Source organism: Aspergillus glaucus (assembly GCF_001890805.1).
Source record: "Aspergillus glaucus CBS 516.65 unplaced genomic scaffold ASPGLscaffold_11, whole genome shotgun sequence".
NCBI lineage: Eukaryota > Fungi > Ascomycota > Eurotiomycetes > Eurotiales > Aspergillaceae > Aspergillus > Aspergillus glaucus.
The window spans coordinates 547,591-572,490 of NW_019170463.1; the positions used below are offsets into that span (position 1 = coordinate 547,591).

Consider the following 24,900-nt stretch of genomic DNA (forward strand, 5'->3'; position numbering starts at 1 on the left):
AAAAAAAAAAAGTGGGCTGACAGAAAAAAAAAAAAAAAAAAAAAAAAAAAAAAAAAAATATGAACGAAGAGGTATTTCCCGAGGAAAATTTGCAGTAAATTTATGATGGTGGTGAAGGGAAAAAATAGCCCTTTCTCCATCAGGGCCCAATCGCTATGCAAAAAAAAAAAAACTTCCTCAGTTTAGCTTCCGGGCTTTTCCGTATTGCGTAAAGGCTGCAGTGGCCCAGATTCCTGACAGGTAGCCTGAGGCATGCATGTCTGTTGTATAACTACGCCAGACTACGGAGTACTAAGCTTGGTAGATGCTACGATAAAGAGCTAACCAGGACATTGATATTAATAACACGGGTATAATATGCTTCCTATTCGCAACAACATCACTTCCTCCGTAGACACAGTATCTCTTTCATGGTCGTGCTAATGCATTAAAATTATATACCTAATGCGTGCCGACAAAAGGCTTATGTTAATACTCTTACGCCTCCTTTTCGACAACAGCCGGAGCTTTGATCTCCCGGCCCTTGAGGAATTCAAGTCCTTCACCACCCTGGACATCAACCGTTAGCGAAGTGATCAAAACAAGGGACAGGGAAGAAACTTACATAGCTGATCAAGGGAGAAACCTCAACACCAACAGACTGGCCCTCAGTGACAACAACACCACCGGCCTTCTCGATCCATCGCTTACCCAGCTCCATAATGTCTCGCTTGCTGGTGTCCGGGTCGTCTTCACCGGTGCCCTTGGCGTTCTTCAGAGGCGAGAACTCGTCCTCACGGCGGACCTCAATGGAAGCGAACTTGTCAAGAGGGGTCAGAGGGAAGACGTCAAAGACGAACTGCTCCAACTTGATACCGTTGGGCTTCTCAGGCTTGAAGACCTCGCCATTCTCGGGCTTGATGCAAGGGATCTTCTTGCGGGCAACGTGGTGAGGCAGCTTGTGAGACCAGGTCTCGATCGACTCCAGGAAACGGAAGGAGTAGTAGTGGTTGACGATGTTGGCAGCCCGGAACTTCAGCACATCAGGCTGCTTGGGGTCCTTGGCCTCGGCAGTCTCCTGGTCAATCTCAGAGTACTCAACGACATCCGGCTTGCCGTTCTTCTGCAGAATCAAACCAACAGACTCAGTGGCATTGCGCTTCCGCACCACCTTGGTGGCAATATCGACGTCCTTCGCAGCAGCGAAACCAATGAAGACAGGGTCTGCAACCTTGACCAGGCAGTTGTCAACACAGTATGTGTGGATGTGCTGGATGCCACGGTTACGCATGTTCTCCCGCACTCCCGAGGTGACGAGAGCCTGGTAGATACCGCCATTTCCATCTGGTGCGACGGCAGCCTATACACCAAAGTGATTAGCACGAAAGTCAGGTAAAATTGAAGGGAAGTGGTATGTACCTTTGACTTAGACTCCAACAGAATCTTACCCTCGTTGGAGATGCAAGGCAAAACACCCTGTTCGAAGATAATCACGTTGTCTTTAGACAATCCAAAGTAGTTGTTCTTCTGGAAGAACTCCTCCGTAGGCTTGCGAGTCGGTCCACTGGTCATAACATACCAAGGAATAACCGCCTCCTTGCCCGAGACCTTCTGAGCCAGCAGCTGCAGTTTAGCAATCCGCTCACCCTGGATCTGGAAAAGCGACTTGTGACTAGGAAGATCAATGTCAAAGCAACCCTTGGGGTCAGAGCTACCCAGACGAGTACCCTGACCACCGGCCATCAGAACCACCGCAACCTTGTTCTCCGAAACCGCCTTGAGACCTGCATTGTACCATTGTTGGATATCCTTAGGATCCGAGTCGAGGATCGAGGCCAGAGCCACGTCGGGAAGAGGCTCGAGGGTAGGAGGGCCCTCGGGGGCGGCGGCAGGGCTCAGGGCCTTCTCAGCCAGTTCGTTGACACGGGTGGGATCAAAATTGGTCAGTTGGTGATAGAGCTGGGTCTTCTCGGTAGGCTGGAGTTCATCGACGAAAGCGAACACCTGGCCTTGTCCGGCTTCGCTATATTTCTGCTGAAGCTTCTGGAAGTCCTCAGTCGAGGGTTCAGGAAGGGCGGGTTCGGCGTGGGGTTGGAACTTGCCCACGAGGTTGGAGACCGTCTCTTTGATAGCGGCAGCCATTTTGATGATAGGAAGGTGATAGTACTATGGAAAAAGAGAGGAGGATAGATGGAAAGGAAAGGAAGAAGAAGGGAGGATGAATTGAAGGAAGGGGAGAGGAAGAAACAGAGGGGAGTTAACTGATCGGGGACCGCGGGGCGTGGAGCTGTCCTCTATACTTGCACTAGTAGTACTAACGGTAGCAGAGAAAACATTGACCGCCACAAAGAAAGACCGCTCCTTGGCTGAAGGCAAAAATAGTAGTAATTTCCATACCATTTTTAGACCAACCATTACTACTACACTTTGACTGGGACCATGTCTGGCATCGCGGACTGTGAGTGGCCAACAGCCAGCGGATGTCTCTCTTGCTGTGGCGGGGCATAAAGTGAGGTTTGGGGCTTCGCCAACAATTCGAGGCCAACACAGCAATTGCCGTGGGATGGATGTATGTAACTGAAGAGTTATGCAGACAATGTCATACAGATGATTTACAGCTGGTCAAATTGCTCAGTCAAGCGTATTTTTTGCGCAATGGTACATGAACATACCGACTAGTAATGCACTCTATTGGATTGTCGGTATGGACCATCTAATGTCGCACCTTCATCGTAGCAGAAAGAATTTGGTTTTACATACACTGAACTATATATTGTGTGTTATGGATAGTAAACTCCATCACGCCCAAGAACAATACGTTCAAAGAAGCAGTCTAACGACGTCGCCTTTCTCGGTGGCGATCATCATCGCGACGATCACGTCCTTGTCGCTCATCATCATATCTGTCTCGACCCCGGTATCTATTATCACGGCGAGAGTCCCCTCGTCGTGGACTCCGGCTGTACGACCGATCGCGGTAGCGATCCCGGTGTGAACCTCCTCGTTTCGGACTCGGACTGACTCTGCGGTCTCGTTGAGAGCTTCTTCGCGGGCTTCGACTCAATGAACGCTCACGGGAGGCAGGTCGCCGCCGGGCAGCCTCACGTTTGTCAAACATCATATTGTAACGGTCGTCATCGTCGTCTTTGAGGTCGATTTCGGGGGATGCCCTGTACTGGCGTTTCCTTTCAAGCTCAGCTACACCACCAAAGCCGCCCCGTGGGCCTCCACGCTTAGTGATGGTGGCATTCCGCCAGCTTTCTGACAGCTTCGACACCTATTGCTAGTTAGATGACTGCAGCAAAGAAAAACATTATGGTAAAAGCTTACACTTTGAGAGAAATCCACGTGGATGCGATGGTCGTCAATCAAAACGCCCTGCATCTTGAAATATGCCTGCTCGCAATCCTTCTGGTTTTCGAATTCGATAAAACCGTACTGCAGACTGTCACCAGTACGCTTGTCTCGGATGATCTCGCAGGATAGAATTTGCCCAAATCGACTGAAAATCAAATGAAGGTCCTCGTCTAAATAGTGTTAATACCAAGTATGAGCATATGAAGATGAAAGTGCACGTACCCTGCGTGACCGGATTTAGCTTGCAGACGAACAGAACATTCTCAGGCGGCTTGACTTCTGCGAATGGAAGATCTCCAACCATTTCTAAAGTCAATGCCTGTGCTCTCGCCTCCCGCTCCCGCCGCAGTGTCTCCATTGCCTCCTCATCCATGTCATCATCCAGATCCTCATCATCGGCAATCCTAACGGTATCCAATTGGGCCTTGGTCGGTAACGGACTCTCAGGTGGCTCTACCAATCCTGATGGATCATCGTATGGATCGTCTAGGACGGCCGTATGACGGATACGAATATCCTTAAGAGGTCGACCCCGGTCATCGGTAAATGCCTCATTGGCCTTCTCCAGAACATCGAATCCTTCCACCACCTTTCCAAATATGGCTGCCTTCCCATCCAAGTAGTCCAGGTTATCGCCGAGTGTAATAAGGAATTGACTAGCTGCCAGACGCTGATCCGGATCGTGCGAAGCGGGAACCGTCGCCATGCTCACAGTACCTCGTTCAAGATGCTTCAGCTTCGGGAGCTCGAGAGGGAATGTTCGCTTCGACGGGCCTTCCAACAGACCCCATATTGAGGAGCCGCCATCGCTCTCTGGGGAATCGGGTCCGATAGGGTCACCGGTTTGGAGGGAAAAGTTCTTCTGGACGTTATGTACGGGAGAAAAGTTGTAGTATTTGACTTTACATAGCTTTAAGAAGCTGCAGCGGTAGAGAACGGGGAGCTGTTAGTTTCCGTTCAGCCACTCGACAAGACAACCACGCAAAAACAGAAGGTAGAAAAGGGAATTTGACTTACTTTTCGCACGCCTTTGGAGACTCATCAACCAAAAGGTCAATGACAATATCACCAAGCGAAGTCTCTAGGAGTACACTCATGGCGAATGCCCGGCGCAGGTGCGAGGATTAACAGCGCGTTCTCGTCCAACCAGAAAAAAAAAAAAAAAAAAGAATTAAAGAATTAGAAATAGTTCGCAGACAGGTCTCGTCGTAGAGGTACAACTAAGACACTACTAGCATGGGTGTATGTTCAGATACGCGAGTTGCGTGTTGCGGTTGGTTAAGATGCCAATAACTAATGACGGCGATGATGCTTTTCTGCCCCGTTACCGCTTTAGGACACGCGCGCGTCCATTCTGCGGTCTGACTGAGCGGCTCCCGGGATCTACCATGATCTCTCCGCGCTCTGCCCTTAACTGCTGCTCCCAGTAACCAAACCACCATCACCCCGGGAATTACAGCAAGAATTATATTATGGCCCGGACAGATGCACATGCTCACGACGTAAGGCAGGGACAGGGATTGATTTGGCTCTTCTTGCTCATGTCAGAAGCACTTAAACTCCGGAGGGCCGTCCCGAAGGCTCCGGTGTAACGGTATTCTTCTCAATTCGACGGCATGAGTCGACTGGGGGTTATCCAAAGTACGATTACTCTGTACTTATTTTCGCCGTACTTCTGGACGGAAAGTGAACGTGTTTGGTGGATATGCAGCACCGCGCACGGGACTATTTTTCGGCTAGGACCAGGGTCGAGGATCAAGCGAATGCACGCTCTGGGATTCTTTTGATCGTATCCAGTCCCTACAATAGTCCGTACACCGTACAAGTACTTGTACTCCGTACACAATTCGGACTACAGAGTTTATCGAACAAAGACTCTCTGATAAGGTTTAGAAGGGAAGAAAGAAGATCGACGTCAATCGGTTGCCTATGTTGACCCTGCACCGTTCAACCCATTGTGCGAAACAAATTCTCCTATTGCAACCTCAATTACAGAATTGGGATACGCGCCGAAAGAAAGACCGGGTGTGCAACTTGGATATCTCCCTTTGCTCGTCAATGAGTTCCACAGCAAAGGTGTTGCAATTAAACGGTTTCGGTTTCCCTTTTGCAACATGCCCCAACGTCTGCGGCGCAGTACGCCCCATACATACCACGTACCAACACTATCCGGATATAGAAGACACGTGGAGGTGTTTCCAGTTTTGTATGCGGTATGTTCGCTTTGACGTTCTATTTCGACAGTCCGAGGAGAATTATCGGAGTTGTAAAGTGACAGGTAAGTCGCACTGACATCCTGTGGCTGGCCCTATTACCAACGACAATTGCATCTGGCCATTGCTATCGTTACTTTGTGGACTGCATTGAATATCATTTCTCTTTCTCGCTATTCTTTTCTTTTTCTTTTCTTTTTCTTTTCTTGAGTGAGCATCAGACGCATTGTCGGTCGATAGGTTGCACCATTCGACTTGCTGGGGATTCGACCATTCCCTAAACCTCACTATTACTGTATTTTTGGAATTGGCGTTTACAAATATGATTATAGTATATGATTTTGTGAATTTGGAATTCGATTGAAAACGCTTGGCTGTTGTTTTGGCTGTTGAGTACAAGACACGGATTCAGATTTTTCTCGGTTTTTGTATAATTCTGTTCGGAGTATACTGCATTCTCACACTCTCTGCTCGACTGGGGACATTCCCATAGAGTTAAACCTGAGACCAAATGGTCTCAATTATGATCAATTGCAATGCAGGACACCATAACCTATTTCGATGGCAGGTCATTCATCTTACCAACAGGGTCTTATCCCACAAATCCCTGGACTGCATACAGATAAACTTATTCTGTCCGGCGGCTGTCTTCCGATTTGCTCAATTTATGATAATATGATATGGATACTATATGATATGGATACTATTCTATACTCGTGTCTTCTTTGTGCCAGTCCATCTTCTTTTCTTTTTTCTCTTTCGCTAATTGTTATTTTGCCCTGTATGTGTCGGCCCAGCTTTGGATATGTAACTACTAGGCTCGAGACGCAATACTCTCAACATGACTCGTCCATTCCTGTCAAAGGTGTCTTAACTGATTCTGTTATGGACTTGATTCATCTGCGCGTCGGTGGGACTAGTTGGTGACCTGATCGCGAACTAGGAAGACCGCCCTGTTGCGACGAGATTTCCAAACGTTCCGAAACATCAAAATGGCTCTCTTGGAAACTTCGTTTGCCCGGTTCTCTTTTAGAGGTTTTAGGGGAGGAAGACCCGATTGTATGGTACCTTTCCGTTTTTTCCCCCCCCCCCCCCCCCCGGCCCCCTTCCATTCCTGTCCATCGTCGAATAATTCTTGATCGCCCTGATAGGGTTCACGAACGCCCGACATTGTCGCCTGCTTAGCGGGATGCACGCTCAAAAGGTTCCGGCCGTGACTAAATGGCGGGTCCCTGTCTGTTTGATGCTAAACTAGGAATTGCAGCTGTCAAGCCAATGGATCGCCCTAGAAACAAGACAAACATCGTACCTTCTGCGTTTATTTCACCACGGATGTGGCTAATCAATGCATGCATTTTGAGAACTCATGCAAACGTAGTCGGTGGCGGCCTTCTTTGTAGCGACGAACAGCATCTGGAACTTGACCTGGACAGTAATGGCAGATCTTTTTACTGCGAAAAAACGAAGGATATCCCTAATCGCGAGAACAAGACGGTCAAAGAAACAGCAAACACAGTGGAGCCTTTTTCTCCATCATGACTGGTCTAAAAAGTGTTTTGCGAAGAGCTTCAATTGTTCCAGTTTTGGACGATTGCACGCCGCTTAAGATTATCAGGTCACTTGCAAAGCAGTACGACGTTACTCGTGTGAAACAAGTCCTCTCAAAATTCCGGGATATTCTGGATGTCTAGCCTGCCGCCAGCACCATGTCGGGTATTCCAACCTTTCTCCGTAACTACATGATCTGGGAATATGAGATGCGACACGGGATTCTGCATACTTGCTTTTCTTACCCCCCTGGTACGACGGTGCAGCAGGGAATGACTGGCAGTATCAAACTGATCACACTCTTTTTGTATGTATGAAAATACACTAGTGACTTTACCGGTTTTGAGGGGGAATTCCAGATGGGGTTATGATGTGGAGTCTGAGCAGCCCTGGTCTGATGCCACCTGGGATTTATAAAAAAAAAAAAGAAAAAAGAAAAAAGAAAAAAAAGAATGACAATCGACAATCAGCGTGAATTAATCCAGTCCATACTAGACTCTCATGGGCTCAAATCTTTGCATCTACATTAACCCCGGGACTCCTTTTAATGCTTGCAGGATCCACGAGGCATGTTATTCATAACCCCATAACCCACTTTTCTTTCTTCTCTTCTTCTTCTTCTTATTCTTCTCTACATCTCACTTTCCTGACAAGTATCGTTGTCATATTTACTTTTTATATCTAAATTCTCCGTGTCTTGTATGAAACTCTCAGGATGAGGGACATGATTGCGTCTACTGGACCACTGAACGAAGTTATGGCTCACCAGCTCTTGCCCCCAGACGAGAGGGTCAGCCTTCATCATCAAAATATCAAAAAAGAACACCTCCCATCGGCACGGCGCTCCACTCGCCATGGGCAGCAACGGGACGTCATGAAGCAAAGCACCGCTCGTGTCAGCCCTTCTCGAGAAAGAGATAACAAGGACCCGAACAAACGCCGTAGTCGACTTGCAGTAAGTAGAACATCTAGAATGGGAAGCATATCGTAAAGTGAAGCTCACAATGTTACCAGTGTGCCCGATGCCGACAGCGAAAGATCAAATGCAGTGGCGAAAACGAGGACGGACAGGCTTGCACGAACTGTCGAAACGCAGGCGAAGAAACGAGATGCCATTTCTTGAGGGTGAGTTGATTTGCTCGTTCCTCACGGGCGGCAAAAGCTAACCTGGACCCCTTTTGCAAAGGTCAAATCAATGCATTGTCCTGCCGTGGGTGGTTCTACGAACCCTTCGCCATCCAACGTCAACATGTATGCTCAAATGCACCAGAAACCGGCTGCAGTGTCCAACGTACGGTACTTGCCGTATTCACGGTCACCAAACTACTACATGGGGCCAGTTGACACGCATTCTGTGTTTCCTCGGCAGCCATACGGCGTCGAGCATGGTGTCAGCTACGAGGATCCATCTGCTGCAGTATACAACGGTCAAGCTGCCGCGCACGTGCTGCCTAGTACACCGCAAGGCGTTTGGAACGATTACTACGGTCTAACCTGGAACCCGAGAGGATGGAATCCGAACGAGGCGGGTTTCCCGGATCAAGGAACAGAGAATCCCCTGATCCAATCAGCCTATTCCTACATGCTCGCAGGACAGGGAACCCATCGAAACATTCCAAATCCTACGTCACAGCCGCAACTGATGACACCTTCGCCTGAGGTTACTTCTGGACTGCCTTACCCCCCAGAATACAGGGCCAGCGGAAGTCCTTGGGAGCAAAAATGCGATGCAACAGCTCACCGTGGCTCGATGCAAAGCATCACGAACGAACCCTTCTCCGCAAGCCCAGAAAATCACATCAAACCAGACCCAGGCACCCAAGACATGGTCCTAGGCTACATCCCGACGATTCCCTCGCAAGACACAACCACTATCCCTAACGGCACATATCCAGCTCTCGACCCTGCAACGGCAGGCGACTTCCAAACACCACCCGACACCCAATTCATGAGAACCTTCTCACGAGACAGCAACGGCCGTCTACTATCCATCGGCACCAACAGTGACTACAGCCCGTCGGACAGCTACCACTACAGCAGCAACGGCAGCAACAGCGGCAGTGAGCGCGGCAGGACCCATTCCGAAGCGAGCGACTCCTCAGCAACTCCGCTGGTTAATGGGTTGCCGTATTCGCCTGTGAAGCAGGTCGATGCTCATGTCCAGTCCGGACTACAGTTCAATCTGATGACGCCGGATGTTATGACGGATTATCACCCGGAGATGCAGCGGGCTCTTCAGGGTTATTGAGTTCGTCCGGGCCCAGGGCTACTTAGAATTTGTTTTCTTTTCCTTTGTTTTGTGTTTATGTTTATTGGGAGGTGGTTTTCTATGGGCGGTTTCTTTTGTCCTTTCATTTGTTCGTTTACGTCTACTTTACTTTCATATGTAATCTGGTTCGGTTGTTTGGCTTCGAGTTGGGTGGCTATGTGGTTTGCTATTCGACGCCCCAGGGGGTAACTAATTATGTGATTCATGGATGGGTGGCGCTTATTCTTTTTCTTTGTTTGTCTATCGAATTAAAGGCCATACAAGTAAACAACCCAATTATCCCTCTTCCGTTTGTTATTAGTAAACGCTAACCACACCGTATAGTCGTCTACAAACGACACCTAGTTTTATAAATCCCATAACTTAGTAAACCATTAAAAGTAACTAAACCAGTAACCAAAAACAACCGTAACACAACTAATCCAAATCCCAACCACCCACCCCACCCCACCTCACCAAAACGACAGAACACCCATGAATCATGATCTACGACGTTGGAAATGCAGTACTACCATTCGTCGGCGGTTTCACCGTCCGGTCTAGCCGTACCGCGGTGTGCTATGTATGTATGTATGTATGTACTAAATTGGAAGAGGTAGCTCAGCGTCAACGGGGAAAACCGGGAAATTGTAATCGTTGCTGCTGTGTTATGGTATGGGCTTGGGTTTGTGCTTGTGCATCGGGGGAGGGTGTGCCGGTGCCGGTGCCGGATAGTAGCACTCCGTAGTGTTGTTGCTGGTGATAAGAGAATCTGGACTGGACTGAACTGGGGAAAATGGGGAATGAACTGATACCTTGTATGAGAACTCGCGCAAAAAAAAAAAAAAAAAAAAAGGAAATGAAATAAGTAGAGCATCATAATATTCTTTCCCTGTTATCACCACGGTCATGAGGATAAAATATGGGTGTGGAACAAGTAAGTCATCTTGCAAACACAAAATACCACCTCGAATTAAAAAAAAAAAAAACCACAGGGTTTCAAAGCAGCAGGGTCATCAACAGTTCCCCCCGGGAAAAGCCGCATTCCATTTCCTTTTAAAAAAAATTTCCCTTTTTTGTGTGTGCAAGTGCAAACCGTAATGCGCGAAGAAACGAGAAAAAAGGTTGTCCATTTCCATTTTCCAAATTCCCTAATCCCTATAATCACAGTAAACCCCCGCCCATAATCACCAGCAGCACTATCACCAGAAAGCGTCCGTTGGCGATTACATTTAGTCCTTGCTCTTCTTGGGGCCCTTGGTCTTGGCGGTACCGCGGAACTTCTTGGAACGGTTCTTTCGTTGCTTGCCTGTTGTCGAGAATAAGTATTAGCCTTGGTCCGGCCCAGTCCTGGCTATCCGTAGTCCTCCTTCTCAAATCCCGGGGTAAACATACGCTGCTGTCTGGAGGCCTTCTCGATCTTGGTAGCGGCACCGATGCGGACGAGACGGTGGTGAGGCTCGAACTTCTTCAGGGCCTCAGTGGAGTCGTAGACCAGGGCGAAGCCGGTGCTCTTGCCACCACCGTATTGCGTGCGGAAGCCGAAGACGGAGACCTCGTCCTTGTTGGCCTTGTAGAGACCGGAGAGCTTGTCGCGGAGCTCATCCTTGGAGACGTTGGCACGGTTGGGGTGGAGGACGTCACTAGAGAGGATTATTAGTTTGATGAATTTTGCCTTCCTGATCATCCATCCCCCTGTGATAAAGAATCTCCCCCCCCCCTCTTGCAAGTTTGACGGCATTTCCATCGAAAAAAACATCGAACAAAATATCCACATGTCATTCCAATAACCACCCAAATCGATAAAACACCGAAAAAGCGATAAAAGCAGGAGAAAGAGAGCCTTACACGACCATCTGTCTCCGGGCAAGCAGAGGGTTGCGGATGAACTTGCGCGTCCGCAGGGTAACGGGAGCGTCGGCCATGGTTGTCGATTTCTGTGATTGACAGCGAGAAATCTGTCGACAAGTGACGAAGGAAAAAGGGAAAGTTGTTGGCGGCCGCGGGGGTTGTCGAAGTTCGCTGTCGATTTTCGAAGCCAGCCGGATTGCGATAGAACGAATATTCGTTGTGCACTGCTGTGGGCTCGGCTAGGGCATCTGCTAACCACCTTTGGTTAGCGTGCACGTGATTCCTCTTGAGGCCTGAGGCAGAAATTCCGCTCCGTAGTTCAGCCCCATCTTGGCTTCTATGTTTTGCATAATTCCTAGGGAATACATGCGCTTGTGCTTATAGCAGTGATATTCATAGCTCGTGCGACTACGAGAAAAACATTCTATTTTGAATCTCACCAAGTATCATGTGAACGTTTGAAACAAGGCTATCAAAGTAAGGAGATTGTACAGCTCCGCGATGCCATAATTCTATGATTTCGCCAATTTTCATTTCAAAGGGCTCCCCCATTCTCTAACAAATGTGATCACACAGGATGCCTGTCTTGTCATCTTGGACAGTCCTAACCCGTGGGTTAGCTCGGCCATGGATTAGTCCCAGGACTTCGCCCATGGTTAACTGAATAGGCCTTCGCTTGATTTTCCGAGCCGTATGTCCGGCAAGCCCTTCTGTCATGTCAAGCCTCGATATTGCTTCCTGGATTTTCCAATTAAATCCCAATATAGCCTGGCTTTGAAATAATTCTATGAGTTCACCTATGGTTAACTGCACGGGCGACTGCTTCATTCTCCGAGCAATATGTTCACTCAACACTTCTGTCGAGTCATATCTGAAGGCGTGTTCCCCCCGAGATGGTTTTGAATGACCTTTCGTTAGGCCAAATAATACTGCGAAGCATACACACATCGTTGGCCCAGCCCGGTCTTTCGACATACCGTTGATTGCTGTCAATATCTGCCAGGTTGGGTAGCAAGAATAGCAGTCTATCCCCCCCCCCCCGAAAAAATAACTCTGCCGAGACGACTTGACACTTGTTGGCTATCTTCAAAGACCCCCGCGAGAAGTACTCTCCGAAGTAATAATCATCTGACTGAAACCGCAATCTCCACATGCCTTCCAAGCCAGAGTGAACGGGCTCAGTGTCGAATTTGCGGAAGTGATTCATCAAGTCCAGATCGCGTATAAACGTTTGTGGGGGGGGAAGGGGGAATGTCGTGTCTATAACATATAGTTTAATGTCCTCCAAGTCCGACCCATCTCTCACGCTCTGGTGCCGGTTATAGATGTATAAGAGCGCAAAAAAGCAACGAGCTGGTCCAAGAGACAAAATTATCTTCCAGGTCGCCCATCTGTCACTACCGGACATGCTTATTGAGCGATAACTTTCTTTTTAACGGAAGTCACGCCGGGAGTCCGTTTGAAGAAGACATCTTCTCGACAGATCGACGAGTTCCTGATGGCTGCGTTTGAACGCATCCATGTTTCGTGATTCTCCCCACGAGACTTGGGAGTCGCAACACGGAAGAGAAAACGGGGGATATTTCCCGAGAGCTTGGCGATTAATGATATTTTCCTCTTGAGGACAAAATGGCAGGCATTCCGGCTCTCCCAGATACAAGTTCCGTGTCGCTGCAGTCAAGCTCGACACATCCATGTTGTCTGAGTTGTCTGAGTAGACAAGCGGGGGAATCACGGTATGATGAGGAGTATCTTATGCACGTTAGCACAGCCCATTTAAACGGATTCTCTGTGATCGCGTGATCAAATTGATTTTCAGATTCATATATACAATTGCACATACTATTCTTTTATGGCATCGGTTTCAGTAGTAGAGCGGAACCTTAACCTTCAGCTCCGTTCCATAGTTCCGAATATGGCTTCTCCGTTAAGTCTCCAGCACTCGTAATGTCTGTCGATCAACGCCCGAGTGAGCAGGCATTGGACTCATCAGGCCACCAAAAGAAAACAGCAGAGCAAAAGAAGAGAAGGAGGGGAACTGGACATAGTTTAGTTAACTATCGCAGACAAGCACCTCACTAAGCGGTACCTGACCGGAAATACATTCCCCCGCCCATCCACATCCCTCCCCGGACTTTTTCCATCCCAAAAAGTTATCCAACCCACCACCCTCAACCCCTCGACCACCCAAACAACACCACCACAACCAAAATGGTCACCACAATACCCACCCTAATCGCGCAATACAACCAACAAGTCCCCGCGCCCCAACTCCCCCTCCCCTCCGGCAGCACCCTCCTCGACCCTACAACCCAATCCACCATCTACGAGCGCATGTTCAACGAAGATAATCCGCAGGCATGGCCGTTACCGCCGGTGGGGTACCGCATGAGGGTGTTGAAGATGATTTTGGGGAGGTTGGAGGAGGCGATTAGGGATCCGGAGGAGGATGTAAGCGTTTTACCCCCGAGGGGATTGAATGGGATGGAATGAAGTAGTGTAGTTGACGTGACGTATTGTAGGAAATCATGGACGAGCTGGTAGAAACATGGGGGAATTTGATTACGCTCCCGAAGCCCTCGCAGATTCAGCAGGCGCAGCAATTGGGGTATATCAAATACACTGCCCCAACACCAGCCCAGTCAGACCCCAACCAAGAGGCTCGAACAGTCATAACATCCGAATCCCGCGGCCTAATCCTCTCCTCCGGCACAACGGGTTTCCGCACCTGGGAAGCAGCCCTCCACCTAGGCACATACCTCTCCTCACCACCCATCGCAGACAAACTCATCAAAGGGAAACGGGTCCTGGAACTAGGCGCAGGGACGGGCTTCGTATCACTTCTCTGTGCAAAATATCTCAGTCCGAAGAAGGTTGTTGCGACGGATCGCGAACAGGCACTTATTGAGAGTATAGGGGATTGTGTGGGGAGGAATAGGATTGGGGAGGGGGTGTTGGTTCCGGGGATTTGGGAGTGGGGGAATGAGATGGCTGTTGATGGGGTGGATGGGGAGGGGTTTGATGTTGCGCTTGGGGCGGATTTGGTATGTTTTCTTTGCCCTGGTTTATTTATGGATCTTTGAGGAGTGTCGTTGCTAATGGTTGGGTAGATATACGACAAAGATCTCATCCCGCTCCTTCAATCAACCCTAACCACGCTCTTTGAGAGATACAATCTCCAGCAATTCATCATCTCCGCTACGCTGAGGAATGAAGAGACTTTCCAGGCGTTTTTGGATGCTTGTCGTACGTCCTTTCCTTTCTCTACCGTTGATTCAGGTATGCTAATAAGTGACCAGAAACGAACAACTTCAAAGTCGAACGGATACCCTTCGAATCACCACCAGAAGACCAGCAAACAGGATTCTTCCATTCAACCTCAATCCCGATAAAAATGTTCAGTATCCGCCGGTAGCCCTATCTACAGAAGTGATAACATTATGAGTGATGCTTAGATGATTGCTCTAGCTTATTATGCGATTAGCTCAGTGTATTCTACCCCGAGCAAAGGCAACTACTCCATCTCATGAACCCTCGCAGCATCCAACTCCGCGCGGGCCTCATTAGCCTCAAGCTGATGCACATTTTTACTCCGGTTCCCAGTAACATCATGCCCTTGTTCCTGCCCCGGTGCCTGTGTCCGTGCTTGCCACTGTCCCTGCTCCGCATACCCATATCCATACGGCGGCGCAGCAGAACCAGCAACTTCATACGGCGCACCGGCATTAGGATCCGCACCAGCACCCCCAACACCGGAATTCTTCTCCGCGCCACCACCACCACCACCACCACCAGCACCCTTCGCAAGCGACCTCCTCCAAAGAAACAGCGCCACACCAGCAGCGATAAAAAACGGAACACCCAGTCCAACACCCAACCCAATACCAAGTTTCGACTCCTCAGTCAGACCATCCCCGCTATCCGCGTCCGCATTCGCATCAGCAGCAGTCGTCGTCGCAGACGCGCTGCTACTCGTAGTCGCATTCGCGGACGAAGAAGGTGTAGCTGAGGTACTACTCGTAGGGATCGTACTAGTTCCAATAGCCACGATTTGGCCGTTACTCTTGTCGATTTGTGTGTAGTTCCCGGCTTTGCAGCAGTCGTCTGCGTTGGGGCCGCAGCAGAATTTCGTCCCGGCGGAGTCGCATGCTGTCAATGAGATTCCGGCTGCGCCGTAGCCTGTACATCGCATTATTAGCCTTTCCCCACAGACCTATACAAAACACTCTTGCATATATGCAAACGCAATCTGCGCACAGGGAGAAAAAAAAAAAAAAAAACGTACTCGGACAAAGCTGCGAACAAGCATCCTCCGGCCAATCCGGATCCGAACAATACTGCCTCGAATACCCGCCATTACTACGCGAATGGCAAAGTAGATCGACGTCGCAGTACTCGCTCTCCAGACAGCAGGTTGTGGCGCCTGTGCCGCAGGCGATTAGGGATCCGTCGCGGGCGGAGTCGTAGAATTGGGAGGAGTTTGCGTTGACGCCTGTTGTTGTTAATGTCAGTATATTTTGGTGATTAGGGTGGATGGTGGTGAGGGAAGGGGGAAGGGTGGTACCATTATGCGAGAAGCAGTCGAGAGCAGCGGTTGTGGAAAGAAGAGGAGAGAGGAATAATAGGAGAGTAGCGAGGTGAGTCATTTTGAGTTCCATCGTGATTTCGTTATCTTCGTAGCCCCTGATATTCAATTCAATTCAACTCAATCCAGATAGACACCACCGTACATATACATACAGAAAAAACGAACAAAAAGAGAGTAAGAAACCAAGATCATAAATTCCTCACACCTCCATCAGACTCAACCCAAAATCAAACCAACCCTGCACAGCACTCCGGCTCAGTCCCTCCGGGTAGCGCAAAATCAGCCACGCCCCAGCCATCGTGTGGTTTGCGGACTAGCATGCCTTTCTAATTGGAGCGCGGCGAGATTAGCCTGAGGCTTAGCGCGATCCTGCAGTACGGAAATACCAAACAGAACCAATCAACTGGGTTGGGTGAGATGTGCTCGGATACTATGGCTAGAGTGTTTTGGGAAGGGATGTGATGGTTGATGGGGAGGGGTCACGTGGGGTTCTGCAGGATGAGTTTGTTTGATTTAAATGGAGGATATCGAATTGCTATTGCATTGACAGGATGCAAATGTGTGTCTATATAGATGGTATCGGTACAGTCGTATACATATAAACAAAGGAAAATCGTCAGTCGCCCGGAATTTAGTACAGGTCAGAGCACAAGAATACAGTCAAAGTACAGATGAGCACGCATAAAAAGAAAGAGAGAAGAGAAGCTACTCGGCCAAACTCTCCCTCAACGCCCCCTCATCCACAGCCTCCGCATGCACAGAGATAGGCGGATGAGGCGACGGCCGAAACCCCATAATCGGGCCCTTTTGGTTGACGCCAGGATGCCGGAACCGGAACGCAGCGTCAGGCGCAGGTACATGCTCCGCCTTAGCCTTATTCTGGTTCCTGGTGAGCGCATCCACGGCTGGTGATGAGCTTGGTGGCTGTGTTTGGGATGCAGTTTCAGATGGCCGAGGTGCAGGTGCAGCCACAGGTGCTGTTCCCCAGCGTCCTCGTACCCAGCCGCCGACTCGTCGGGTAATTGATGGCTTGCGTGATGGTGAGGTGCGCGCTGCTGGTGTGTTTTCTGTCTCCTGGGACTGGCCCTGGCTTCGACAGACAGATGCCAACAGGCTGCGCGGGGAGTGCGGGTTCTTAGACGGGGCCTCTCGATCGGCCGTGACAGTTGTCGTCGCGATCACCGGCGGCGTCGAGTATACTTCGCCGGACGAGAAGTTGCGACGATGGATTCCAGCAATGGGTATTGGTCCCGGTCCGCCCGTGCGAGAGCGTCGACGACTGGGCGTGTGAATGTCCATGCCTGCCACGGATAGGAAGCTATCGTGAGAACCGCGTCGACGGCGAAGGTACATGTCGGGCGTTACGGGTCGTTGGTTACCGTTCTCTTGCAAATAGTCTTCTCCCTCTTCTGGGATTGCGGGAACGGTTGTGCAGTGGTCATTCAGGGCATCCAGATTCGCAAGTTCATCCTCGATAGCGCGGCCAAATGAGTCTTCTCTGAACGGGAGATCGAGAGTCCTGCCCTGTCGAGCTACCCCCTTGAACATAGGAGATAACTCTGGACTTGTTGGCTGGGATGAATCGAATCCTCGCTCCATCCGGTCAAAGATGGATGTTGGACGGTTGTGGCATCCTGAAGTCGGGGAGCTTGCCAGCGACTCTGTAGCAGACGAATGCGCGGACCAACGATGCGATGACGGAGGAATAGAAACAGAGGTCTGAGAGAGGATCGTCGATGTGGAGGAGACAGACGGTTGACGGGCCGAATGCATCAAGGCCGGATTGCCCAGCGAACGTCTCTTCTTTGTCAATCGACGGCTCAGCTTCGGCTTCTCCTTCTTTGGTGTCGACGACGGCGGGTGATAGTGATGATGGATGTGGTACTCTGGCGATACACGAGGTCCGTCCAACTCCTGGCTCAGTCTCTTGCCTACTGCCGGCTGGGATTCAGACGACGGTCTGCGTTCCTCTCCATCTCCCTCGTCATGGTTTAGCGGGTGATGCGACAGAACCTGGTCGCGCAAGTTCTGCACCTCCTGATTCGAACTCTCGAGCATATCCCGCAGCTCCATGACCCCAATCTGCAGATTCGCATTGTCCTGCAAGATATCCCTAACAAAGCGCGAAACAACACTGGTCTGATGAGGCTGGCGGCCAACATGTTGGTGCACTGGAGCAGCACCCTTCAACCGTCCAGCCGCACCATCCAGCTCCCGCTCAACAGTTCTCTGCCGCTCCATACGTTGGACAAGATCCGCATGACTCTCTCGCCCCTCGCGCGCCTCCTTCTCCAACCGCTCAACCTGCTCATGTAGCTCGCGCATTGTCGAATCAGCCTTCTTCCACCGCGTCGAAGCAGACTTCTCATCCTCACGCGCAGACATCAAACTATCCTGCAACCTTGACTGCTCAATTTCCATGCGATTAAGTTGAGCCTCCAGCTCCGCCGCCCGCGCAGCACTAGCACTAACAGTACGCAGCTCAGCCTCGGTGTTCTCCAACGCAACAGCCAACGAGTTAACATGCGCGTCGGAATCAGCGACGGTATTATTCAACGCATCGAGCTGCTCGACCAGACTCCTGTTCTCCTGGATCATGCGCGCATTTTCAGTCTGGACTTGTCGACGCTCGCGCTCGAGGGCGTCGATGCTGTCGAGTAACCGGCGACGGTCCTCTTCTGCCTCGGCGATGTAGGACTCATGGCGATGGAGGAGGGCCTGCAGTGAGAAGGTTAGCGACGATGAGGCCATAGGATCAAAAGCCATGACGTGACGGACTGGAAAGCATTGGGAGAGGACGCCGGACTGTAGCCCCTTGACCTCCATGACATTGCATGTATACGGGATGTTAGGGGGAGAGACACAAAACAAAACAATAATAATAACAAATCAGTCCCTATTGAGAAGGACCATACATTGCCACAGTGAGATAAGGAATGATGGGGGCAAGACCAAGAAATCACAAAATGAGAAAAACAACCCCGGCATGTAAGCTATTTGTATATAGGGCGCAGAATGGAGTATATAAGAGGGGCAGCAAAGACCAGGGATCTGATATCATCATCACCCCAGGTAATACAAAATGACAATACCAATAGTTTCCATCCAAATGGTCTACTATAATTATTATTATTTTTTTTTTTTAAAAAAAAAAAAAAAAAAAATGTCTTACCTGTCCCAATCGCGCGGCGGTCTCGAGGTTCTTCTCAACAGCCTCCAGCGCCAACTGGTTTTCGCGCAGGAATGCGCACTCGGGCTGACCACAACAACAACGTATAATGCCGCCATTATTAATCGGATGATGATGTTCGTATTTGTATTCCATGGCCCCTTTTCTATGGATCAGAAAACGCGATGCAGCAGCGTCATTCGATAGGGGGTTTTCCCACGGTCAACGGAGAGAGAGAGAGAGGGCACAGTTAGTCAAGTCAGAATTGGCCAGCGAAAAGGCGTGAGTTGGCCTGGCATCAGATCTCGGATGAGACAGATGATCATCGGAGAGCTCCGGTTGGCAGTGGAGAGCTGAAACGATTGAATATCTTAATGTAATTGAGAGACCAAGAGAGAGAGAGAGAATAGGGGAGTGGAAAGCTGAAGATGTGAAAGTCAAACTAAGCGAAGCCAAAAGACGGTGACTGACTGTAATATTGTATTAAGATTACGCTTTTCGGCATGCCATCTGCATATATTACATCCCAATACAGACCCGTTACAAACATCTATATACGAACACCCCCCGGAGTAAACATCGGACTCCGGGCACAAAAAACAACAAAACAACAGCAGAATGTTGAAAAATCACTGAGTTGTTAGTTATATTCGCCTCAAATATGTCAGCATTCATGAAAACCGGCATCTTCACCCGACAGATACCCGGTGAGCTGGCCGCTGCCCAAGGTCTGCTGTCTGTCTGCATCTCCGATCCGCTTGCTTCAGTCATGCCCTACATCTCGGCTAGGATAGGAACACTACGGACAAATTTCTCATCGTGGCTCCGGATTGAACCGAATCGCCCATGCGAGCCATAAGGAGAAGAGACACATGTATGTGCTCTGACATACATATGCTGAGCGGGTTCATCCGGATTTCATGTGGTGCACACGGGCTAGAAGGCTGTGGAAAAGGAAAGATTATACGATGGAGTAGACATTCATAATAAATACAGTCTGATCCAATAATATCCCGATACCCATCATAGCAAAATATCATTTCGAACATTGATAAACGCCCCCGCACCCCCCTCGTCACTAACCTCATTCACCAGTGCCTCTGTTTGCTGGTAAACTCGCTCCAGCGCCGCCGACGATGCTTTCCCTAAAGAGACTGTGATGGTTCATCACACTCGTCAGCTAAGCCCAAATGTTGATCGTTTGCAATGCACGAAGGAACGCAAGGGACGCGAAACACAAAAAGCAAACAGAGTGGAGAGAGCTTACCTAAAATGACCGAGTTCAGCTCTTCAGCAACCACCACTCGTCCAGCCGGGTCCAGATAATGTCCGTGAACTGATCGTCGTGGATCCGGATATGCTACTAGAGAAAATATGTCGTCCAGCATTTTCTTGTTGCCCCCTCGTTCGTCGGTCGGATAGTCCATACGCAACTGCTGTCCGTACTGCACGGCCTCCGTCAGGAGCGTCTGGAACTTGGCTGCTGCTTCTGGATCGTCCGTGTCCATGCCATCGGCTTCCCACCCGTCTCCGTCTTGCGTTTGGTCGTCCACTTCCATCTCCTGACCATACACAGCATTACCGTCCGAGACTCCGTTGGAAGCTGACTTGCTGCGCTTGGCTGCGGCTGCCATCGACAGATCGTTCGATTGACGCATCATCTCCAAGAATTTGCGACATCGTAATTTAAATTGAATGTGAGGGTAGTCTTCTAGGACTTTGGGGTAGTAGGCATTAGTATATTTCAAGGCTTTGTCGATATCGCCATCCAAAATGGCTGCCCGGATTTCTGCACACAGTTAGTATATTGCACTGATTGAGAGGAATAGAAGAAAAAGGACTCACTCTGCCGGTTAATCGCTTCGAGATCCTCTTCCACTTCATATTTCTTCAACGGATCTCCATGGCCGTTCAATGCCGCTGTCTCAGCTGCCACTTCTTCAGCAAAGGCTCGAGCTGTTTCGATGTAGCCATCATGAGCCAGGAACTGAGCCACCAGTTCATGAAGAAGCGCGTCCTCGCCCAATGAGGGTCGAAGGTTCGCAGTACTGGTGCGGCTGATATCTGAGTAAACCGCCGCTTTTTCTCTCTGCTAAAAGTTAGCTATATATATACACTACCCCCTCGAAAACAACATACCTTGACCATGCCATCAATATCAAACATGAATGGCTGTTGCCCAAAGTTGGAGATCAGATGAACAGTAGGATGTTTCTTCATCCCTACTGACGGGTACAACTTCATGTTTTTCAATTCCCGGAACGCATTTCCTACCAATGTCAGCACCTCGCCATGATCTATGGTTCACGATACATACCGAGAAAGACACCATTCTTAGTGAAAAACGCACATCCCGTAGCAAAATTCACACCACAGCCGACAGTATCATTCACACCGAATGTTGGACCATACGGTCGCCCCTGTCCCTGATTCTCCCCAAAGAACGATTTGCCATCATCTCCATGATAGGCCCATGAGTCTGTCTCCCACCCGGGGAGTCTCTCGTTCGACGCTTTACCACCAGAGAACCCGATGCCAATCATCCTAAACAATTAGCCCATGACGCGCTATAAAGATTGTCCAAGAAAAAAACATACCCATCCTTCGGTTTCGACAGAATCGTAACCTCAAAATAATAGATCCCACACTGCGGTGGCATCGGATAATCCGTACGCGCCGCAGCTGCTTCATGCTCATGCTTATTGAGCGGCCCTGTGTACCGAAGCTCCAGACCCCCATGCATCATCTCAAGTGTCGGGTATTTGTCCGTCTCACTCCATCGAGTCGGCAGCGGGGGAATATGGTCGTCGATGCTGGGGGGTTCTCGCTCGATGACCTCATGGGTCATGCCGCGATGAGACGGAGCTATCCGGGGTAAATTCGCATGGCTCGAGGCGGAGGATGAGGAAGAAGATAGTGTTGAGAAGGGGTTCGATGGGAGGGGGATATCATCGTTCTCGCCGGATGCGATTCGAGCTCGATGGTCGGACTGCAGTCGGGCGGCGTAGCTTGAGTTTCGGAGGTAGGAGGGTGTGAAGAACGGGGCGGGATTGAAAGGGTCGTGTAAGCTGCCGGGACCGTGAAGGAACGTATTATTATAGTTGTTATATTGAGGGTAACTGACGAATTTTCGAGAGTAGGGAGGCAGGGGATGTTCGGTCGTAGTCGTAGTATTATTGTTGCTACTGTATGTCGCCGTCGTTCCCGACCTCCAAGCAGCGGAATTCATCTGCATATCGGCATTCAGCAGCAAAGGAGAGAATGGAGTCTGGCCGTCAGAAAAGGGATTCTGGAGGTGGTTGTGGTTGTGGTCCTGAAGCTGATGACGGAAAGGCGGGGGAAGATAAAGACGATGATGACGATGGTTGTCAGGCGGATCCCACGATAAACGGTCAGTGGTAGTATTCTCAGGTGCAGTCGCAGCGCCCGACAGAACAGAAGCGTAGGACAAACGGCGGAGGTTGGAGGAGAGAAAATAGCTGGGAGGGGGATTGGAGAGTGGTGAGGGAGTCGCCGTTGTTATTGTCGGAGGAGCTGCTCGAGATCCACCCGCCGATAGTGATGTTGCTTCTGGTGGTGATGATGGCATGGAGCTCATTTTGCTCAACACCATTCAGTCTGGCTCAACTATTGCCGGGGTTATTGGATTTCTCTGTGATCGCGTGATCAATTTGATTTTCACTGCTTTCCCCCTTCCTGATCAGTCCTTGTAGAGCTCCCGGATTGATATTGCGATTGCAACCGCTTTCGTACAGGCAGCAGCCACCTAATCAATTCTACAAGAGAAGAAAAAAGAACAAGAATAGAATAAAAGAGGGGAAACACGACAAATAGAAAGATCTATTTATCCATACAGCCCTGGATAGCCGACTGTACGACTGTCACAACGGCCATCAAGTCATGCGGGGAAATCAGATCATGTATCATCGTTAAGAGTAAGAGTGAATCTACGCAGAATGTTCATTTACAAGGAAGACGATAGACAGACACTAGTTGGCTGCTACTGTGAGCCCATCTCATCTCACTAGATAGCCCAAACAGATTCAGACGACACTACAGATACAGAGTAGACATGATAAACACTTCAACCACACCAAACCAACACAAGATTAGCAGTGTTCAAACAACTTTTGATAAAGCATTCCAATCCGGTTCCGTACATTCCGGCCCAAATAACAAGCACCTAGGAAAAAAAAAAAATCCAATAATTCCGGTTTTCCGGATATAGCCCTAATGATACAAGAACCAATCAAGCCCGCCATAAACAGACTTGAGAACAGTGAACCAAAAACAAAGCACTACTGTTCAAGAACAAGAAATTAATAACACAACCGAATGGTGGACCGACGCCAAACAAACCACAAAACAGACAAACGCCTGACCGCTTCCAAAGGGGTAAAAACAAAAGAAAACAACGGCAACGAAAGATAAGAGTAATATACATGAAGAGAATAGAGATGCAGTAGCATGATAAAGCAAATTCGAGAACCTGATGGCTAGGTGGCCATAGGAATGGCTGGAGACGATATTTCAACCATTGGCGGAGGAACGGGGGTGAGACCGCCATCCCCCGAGTTACTCTTTTCGCTAGGGACGTTGCTGGCACTGTTGTTGACCTTGCTATCGGTTTCAGCCGTGTCGAGAACAGCCGCCTTGGAGTCGCCGTTCTCTTCGACCTTTGGAGGCTTGGGTGTTCGCCAGCTAGGTAGCTGCCAGTGGATCCCGGTAAAGCTCTTCAGTTGCAGGGGCTTGCGCTCCCATTTGCGACAAGGAGCACCGGTGCGATCCAGGGCACGGAGGCCGGCATTAATAGCACCAGCGTTGGCTTTGGGACCGAGTCGGTGACCGGTGGCCACTTTGGGTTGTTCCACAGTTCCATCGTCACTGTTGAGCGTTAGCATACATGTACTTGTATCTGCGTGGGTCGAAGGAAAACATACAGTTTTTGCTTCTTTTTCGGGCCCGGCTTCCCTCTAGGCTTGGGTGCCGAATCAATCTGGCTGGCTCCTCGCTTGGCTCCCGGCTTTGGACCTGGCAATCCCTTCCGACGAGGAGTGTCCGTGGACGCTGCGCCTGCAGGCGTCGAGTTCGCATCCGAAGCGTTGTCCGACGGGGGAACGGGCACATCTGCCATGGACGAGGCAGGGGAGCCCTCTTTCTCCTTGACCGGAGAGGAAGCATTCATGGTGTTCATATTCGAGTCGGTGGCTTCGGTAGGTGTGCTCTTCGAAGAATCACTAGGAAATCGACTCAAGAGTTCGGGTGACAGCTTGAGAACGATGACCGTCTTAGTGCTGCCTGTCCGGCTGGAGCGACCGTTAGGTGCTGACGCCATGACTTCGGTGTAGGCAGTAGAAAGTGTAGATATGGTTGTAGAATAGGCAGAATGGAAGGGAGAATTAATTCTTTTTTCTCAAGAATTGTTTCTCCCTTATTAATTCCTGCTTTCGGGTCGACCGGTCGCAAGAGATTGGGAGTGGGTTGAGGTCAGAATTTTGCGATGCTCGGTTGAATTTTTAGTCGGGACGGCCGTGACGTGGGAGATTAATCGGTCCAAAGGGGGGGAGGGAGAATAAGAGGAATAATTATAGAGAGAGAGAGAGAGAGAGAGAGAGAGAGAGAGAGAGAGAGAGAGAGAGAGAGAGAGAGAGAGAGAAAATGGGTGAAAGTTGGAAGTCAAGAACGGTGGGCGTGAGTAAGAAACTTGGTCAGGATGAGGCAAAAATCTGACGAGGCTGATAATCAAGTGAGGTAGAACGGGGCGAAGGTGACATAGTCCGTCTATCTATCCGAAGTTGACGATAGTGGTGATGGTGAGGTGAAGGTGGTGGTGATAGTAGTATTAGTGGTAGGAGAAGAAGTGGTGAAGAGGAAGGAAGAACGGAAAGAAGGGAAGGGGAAAAAGGAGCGGAAGAAAGGGATACTGGTGTCGAGGCGCCGTGGAGGA

General features: G+C 49.7%; 11 protein-coding genes across 11 annotated transcripts; 3 read left to right on the forward strand and 8 right to left on the reverse strand.

Moving 5' to 3' along the window:
- Positions 1-437: 437 nt before the first annotated feature.
- On the reverse strand, positions 438-2,313 carry ASPGLDRAFT_47629 (UDP-N-acetylglucosamine diphosphorylase). The gene is made up of 3 exons (XM_022546716.1): positions 1,399-2,313; positions 605-1,339; positions 438-549 (listed from the first exon to the last, which is right to left on the reverse strand). The coding sequence occupies exons 1-3, from the start codon at positions 2,119-2,121 to the stop codon at positions 478-480; spliced, it is 1,530 nt and encodes a 509-aa protein (XP_022400618.1). The 5' UTR covers positions 2,122-2,313; the 3' UTR covers positions 438-477.
- On the reverse strand, positions 1,984-2,511 carry ASPGLDRAFT_361264 (uncharacterized protein). Its single transcript, XM_022544652.1, has 2 exons — positions 2,086-2,511; positions 1,984-2,022 (listed from the first exon to the last, which is right to left on the reverse strand). The coding sequence occupies exon 1, from the start codon at positions 2,392-2,394 to the stop codon at positions 2,146-2,148; it is 249 nt and encodes an 82-aa protein (XP_022400619.1). The 5' UTR covers positions 2,395-2,511; the 3' UTR covers positions 1,984-2,022; positions 2,086-2,145.
- A 97-nt stretch (positions 2,512-2,608) lies between these two features.
- On the reverse strand, positions 2,609-4,457 carry ASPGLDRAFT_172247 (PPIL4 family peptidylprolyl isomerase). Its single transcript, XM_022542764.1, has 4 exons — positions 4,354-4,457; positions 3,559-4,256; positions 3,310-3,506; positions 2,609-3,256 (listed from the first exon to the last, which is right to left on the reverse strand). Exons 1-4 carry the CDS (start codon positions 4,431-4,433, stop codon positions 2,813-2,815), a joined length of 1,419 nt encoding a protein of 472 aa, XP_022400620.1. The 5' UTR covers positions 4,434-4,457; the 3' UTR covers positions 2,609-2,812.
- A 1,485-nt stretch (positions 4,458-5,942) lies between these two features.
- Positions 5,943-6,859, forward strand: ASPGLDRAFT_361387 (uncharacterized protein). The gene is made up of 3 exons (XM_022544655.1): positions 5,943-6,414; positions 6,493-6,613; positions 6,701-6,859. Exons 1-3 carry the CDS (start codon positions 6,111-6,113, stop codon positions 6,732-6,734), a joined length of 459 nt encoding a protein of 152 aa, XP_022400621.1. The 5' UTR covers positions 5,943-6,110; the 3' UTR covers positions 6,735-6,859.
- A 953-nt stretch (positions 6,860-7,812) lies between these two features.
- Positions 7,813-9,345, forward strand: ASPGLDRAFT_35930 (uncharacterized protein; the record flags this gene model as incomplete). The annotated part of the gene is made up of 3 exons (XM_022544627.1): positions 7,813-8,052; positions 8,112-8,222; positions 8,284-9,345. 3 exons carry the CDS (start codon positions 7,813-7,815, stop codon positions 9,343-9,345), a joined length of 1,413 nt encoding a protein of 470 aa, XP_022400622.1.
- Positions 9,346-10,274: 929 nt separating this feature from the next.
- On the reverse strand, positions 10,275-11,344 carry ASPGLDRAFT_47632 (40S ribosomal protein eS24). The gene is made up of 3 exons (XM_022546717.1): positions 11,194-11,344; positions 10,741-10,988; positions 10,275-10,654 (listed from the first exon to the last, which is right to left on the reverse strand). Exons 1-3 carry the CDS (start codon positions 11,268-11,270, stop codon positions 10,578-10,580), a joined length of 402 nt encoding a protein of 133 aa, XP_022400623.1. The 5' UTR covers positions 11,271-11,344; the 3' UTR covers positions 10,275-10,577.
- Positions 11,345-11,668: 324 nt separating this feature from the next.
- Positions 11,669-12,238, reverse strand: ASPGLDRAFT_47633 (uncharacterized protein). Its single transcript, XM_022546718.1, has one exon. The coding sequence runs from the start codon at positions 12,142-12,144 to the stop codon at positions 11,752-11,754; it is 393 nt and encodes a 130-aa protein (XP_022400624.1). The 5' UTR covers positions 12,145-12,238; the 3' UTR covers positions 11,669-11,751.
- Positions 12,239-13,407: 1,169 nt separating this feature from the next.
- Positions 13,408-14,611, forward strand: ASPGLDRAFT_35932 (protein-lysine N-methyltransferase; the record flags this gene model as incomplete). Its single annotated transcript, XM_022544628.1, has 4 exons — positions 13,408-13,647; positions 13,719-14,240; positions 14,307-14,442; positions 14,496-14,611. The coding sequence occupies 4 exons, from the start codon at positions 13,408-13,410 to the stop codon at positions 14,609-14,611; spliced, it is 1,014 nt and encodes a 337-aa protein (XP_022400625.1).
- Positions 14,495-15,973, reverse strand: ASPGLDRAFT_362198 (uncharacterized protein). Its single transcript, XM_022544665.1, has 3 exons — positions 15,761-15,973; positions 15,482-15,688; positions 14,495-15,375 (listed from the first exon to the last, which is right to left on the reverse strand). The coding sequence occupies exons 1-3, from the start codon at positions 15,852-15,854 to the stop codon at positions 14,711-14,713; spliced, it is 966 nt and encodes a 321-aa protein (XP_022400626.1). The 5' UTR covers positions 15,855-15,973; the 3' UTR covers positions 14,495-14,710.
- A 516-nt stretch (positions 15,974-16,489) lies between these two features.
- ASPGLDRAFT_127517 (uncharacterized protein) lies at positions 16,490-22,542 on the reverse strand (the record flags this gene model as incomplete). Its single annotated transcript, XM_022540727.1, has 9 exons — positions 16,490-18,502; positions 18,957-19,114; positions 19,757-19,766; positions 20,001-20,107; positions 20,221-20,742; positions 20,799-21,042; positions 21,093-21,223; positions 21,271-21,497; positions 21,551-22,542. The coding sequence occupies 9 exons, from the start codon at positions 22,540-22,542 to the stop codon at positions 16,490-16,492; spliced, it is 4,404 nt and encodes a 1,467-aa protein (XP_022400627.1).
- A 907-nt stretch (positions 22,543-23,449) lies between these two features.
- ASPGLDRAFT_26114 (uncharacterized protein) lies at positions 23,450-24,288 on the reverse strand (the record flags this gene model as incomplete). Its single annotated transcript, XM_022543533.1, has 2 exons — positions 23,450-23,837; positions 23,894-24,288. 2 exons carry the CDS (start codon positions 24,286-24,288, stop codon positions 23,450-23,452), a joined length of 783 nt encoding a protein of 260 aa, XP_022400628.1.
- Between the last annotated feature and the right edge of the window lie 612 nt (positions 24,289-24,900).

Coding starts and splice junctions, on each gene's coding strand:
- ASPGLDRAFT_47629 (XM_022546716.1), bottom strand. CDS start 2,121: ATGGCTGCCGCTATCAAAGAGACGGTCTCCAACCTCGTGGGCAAGTTC. Junction 1,340..1,398: donor TGTTGGAGTCTAAGTCAAAG/GTACATACCACT, acceptor TTTGGTGTATAG/GCTGCCGTCGCACCAGATGG. Junction 550..604: donor TTTCTCCCTTGATCAGCTAT/GTAAGTTTCTTC, acceptor GTTGATGTCCAG/GGTGGTGAAGGACTTGAATT.
- ASPGLDRAFT_361264 (XM_022544652.1), bottom strand. CDS start 2,394: ATGGTTGGTCTAAAAATGGTATGGAAATTACTACTATTTTTGCCTTCA.
- ASPGLDRAFT_172247 (XM_022542764.1), bottom strand. CDS start 4,433: ATGAGTGTACTCCTAGAGACTTCGCTTGGTGATATTGTCATTGACCTT. Junction 4,257..4,353: donor TCTCCAAAGGCGTGCGAAAA/GTAAGTCAAATT, acceptor CTACCGCTGCAG/CTTCTTAAAGCTATGTAAAG. Junction 3,257..3,309: donor ACGTGGATTTCTCTCAAAGT/GTAAGCTTTTAC, acceptor AACTAGCAATAG/GTGTCGAAGCTGTCAGAAAG.
- ASPGLDRAFT_361387 (XM_022544655.1), top strand. CDS start 6,111: ATGGCAGGTCATTCATCTTACCAACAGGGTCTTATCCCACAAATCCCT. Junction 6,415..6,492: donor CTCGTCCATTCCTGTCAAAG/GTGTCTTAACTG, acceptor ATCGCGAACTAG/GAAGACCGCCCTGTTGCGAC. Junction 6,614..6,700: donor GAGGAAGACCCGATTGTATG/GTACCTTTCCGT, acceptor TCGCCCTGATAG/GGTTCACGAACGCCCGACAT.
- ASPGLDRAFT_47632 (XM_022546717.1), bottom strand. CDS start 11,270: ATGGCCGACGCTCCCGTTACCCTGCGGACGCGCAAGTTCATCCGCAAC. Junction 10,989..11,193: donor GCCCGGAGACAGATGGTCGT/GTAAGGCTCTCT, acceptor AATCCTCTCTAG/TGACGTCCTCCACCCCAACC. Junction 10,655..10,740: donor GAAGGCCTCCAGACAGCAGC/GTATGTTTACCC, acceptor TCTCGACAACAG/GCAAGCAACGAAAGAACCGT.
- ASPGLDRAFT_47633 (XM_022546718.1), bottom strand. CDS start 12,144: ATGTGTGTATGCTTCGCAGTATTATTTGGCCTAACGAAAGGTCATTCA.
- ASPGLDRAFT_362198 (XM_022544665.1), bottom strand. CDS start 15,854: ATGGAACTCAAAATGACTCACCTCGCTACTCTCCTATTATTCCTCTCT. Junction 15,689..15,760: donor CGACTGCTTCTCGCATAATG/GTACCACCCTTC, acceptor TAACAACAACAG/GCGTCAACGCAAACTCCTCC. Junction 15,376..15,481: donor TTGTTCGCAGCTTTGTCCGA/GTACGTTTTTTT, acceptor TGCGATGTACAG/GCTACGGCGCAGCCGGAATC.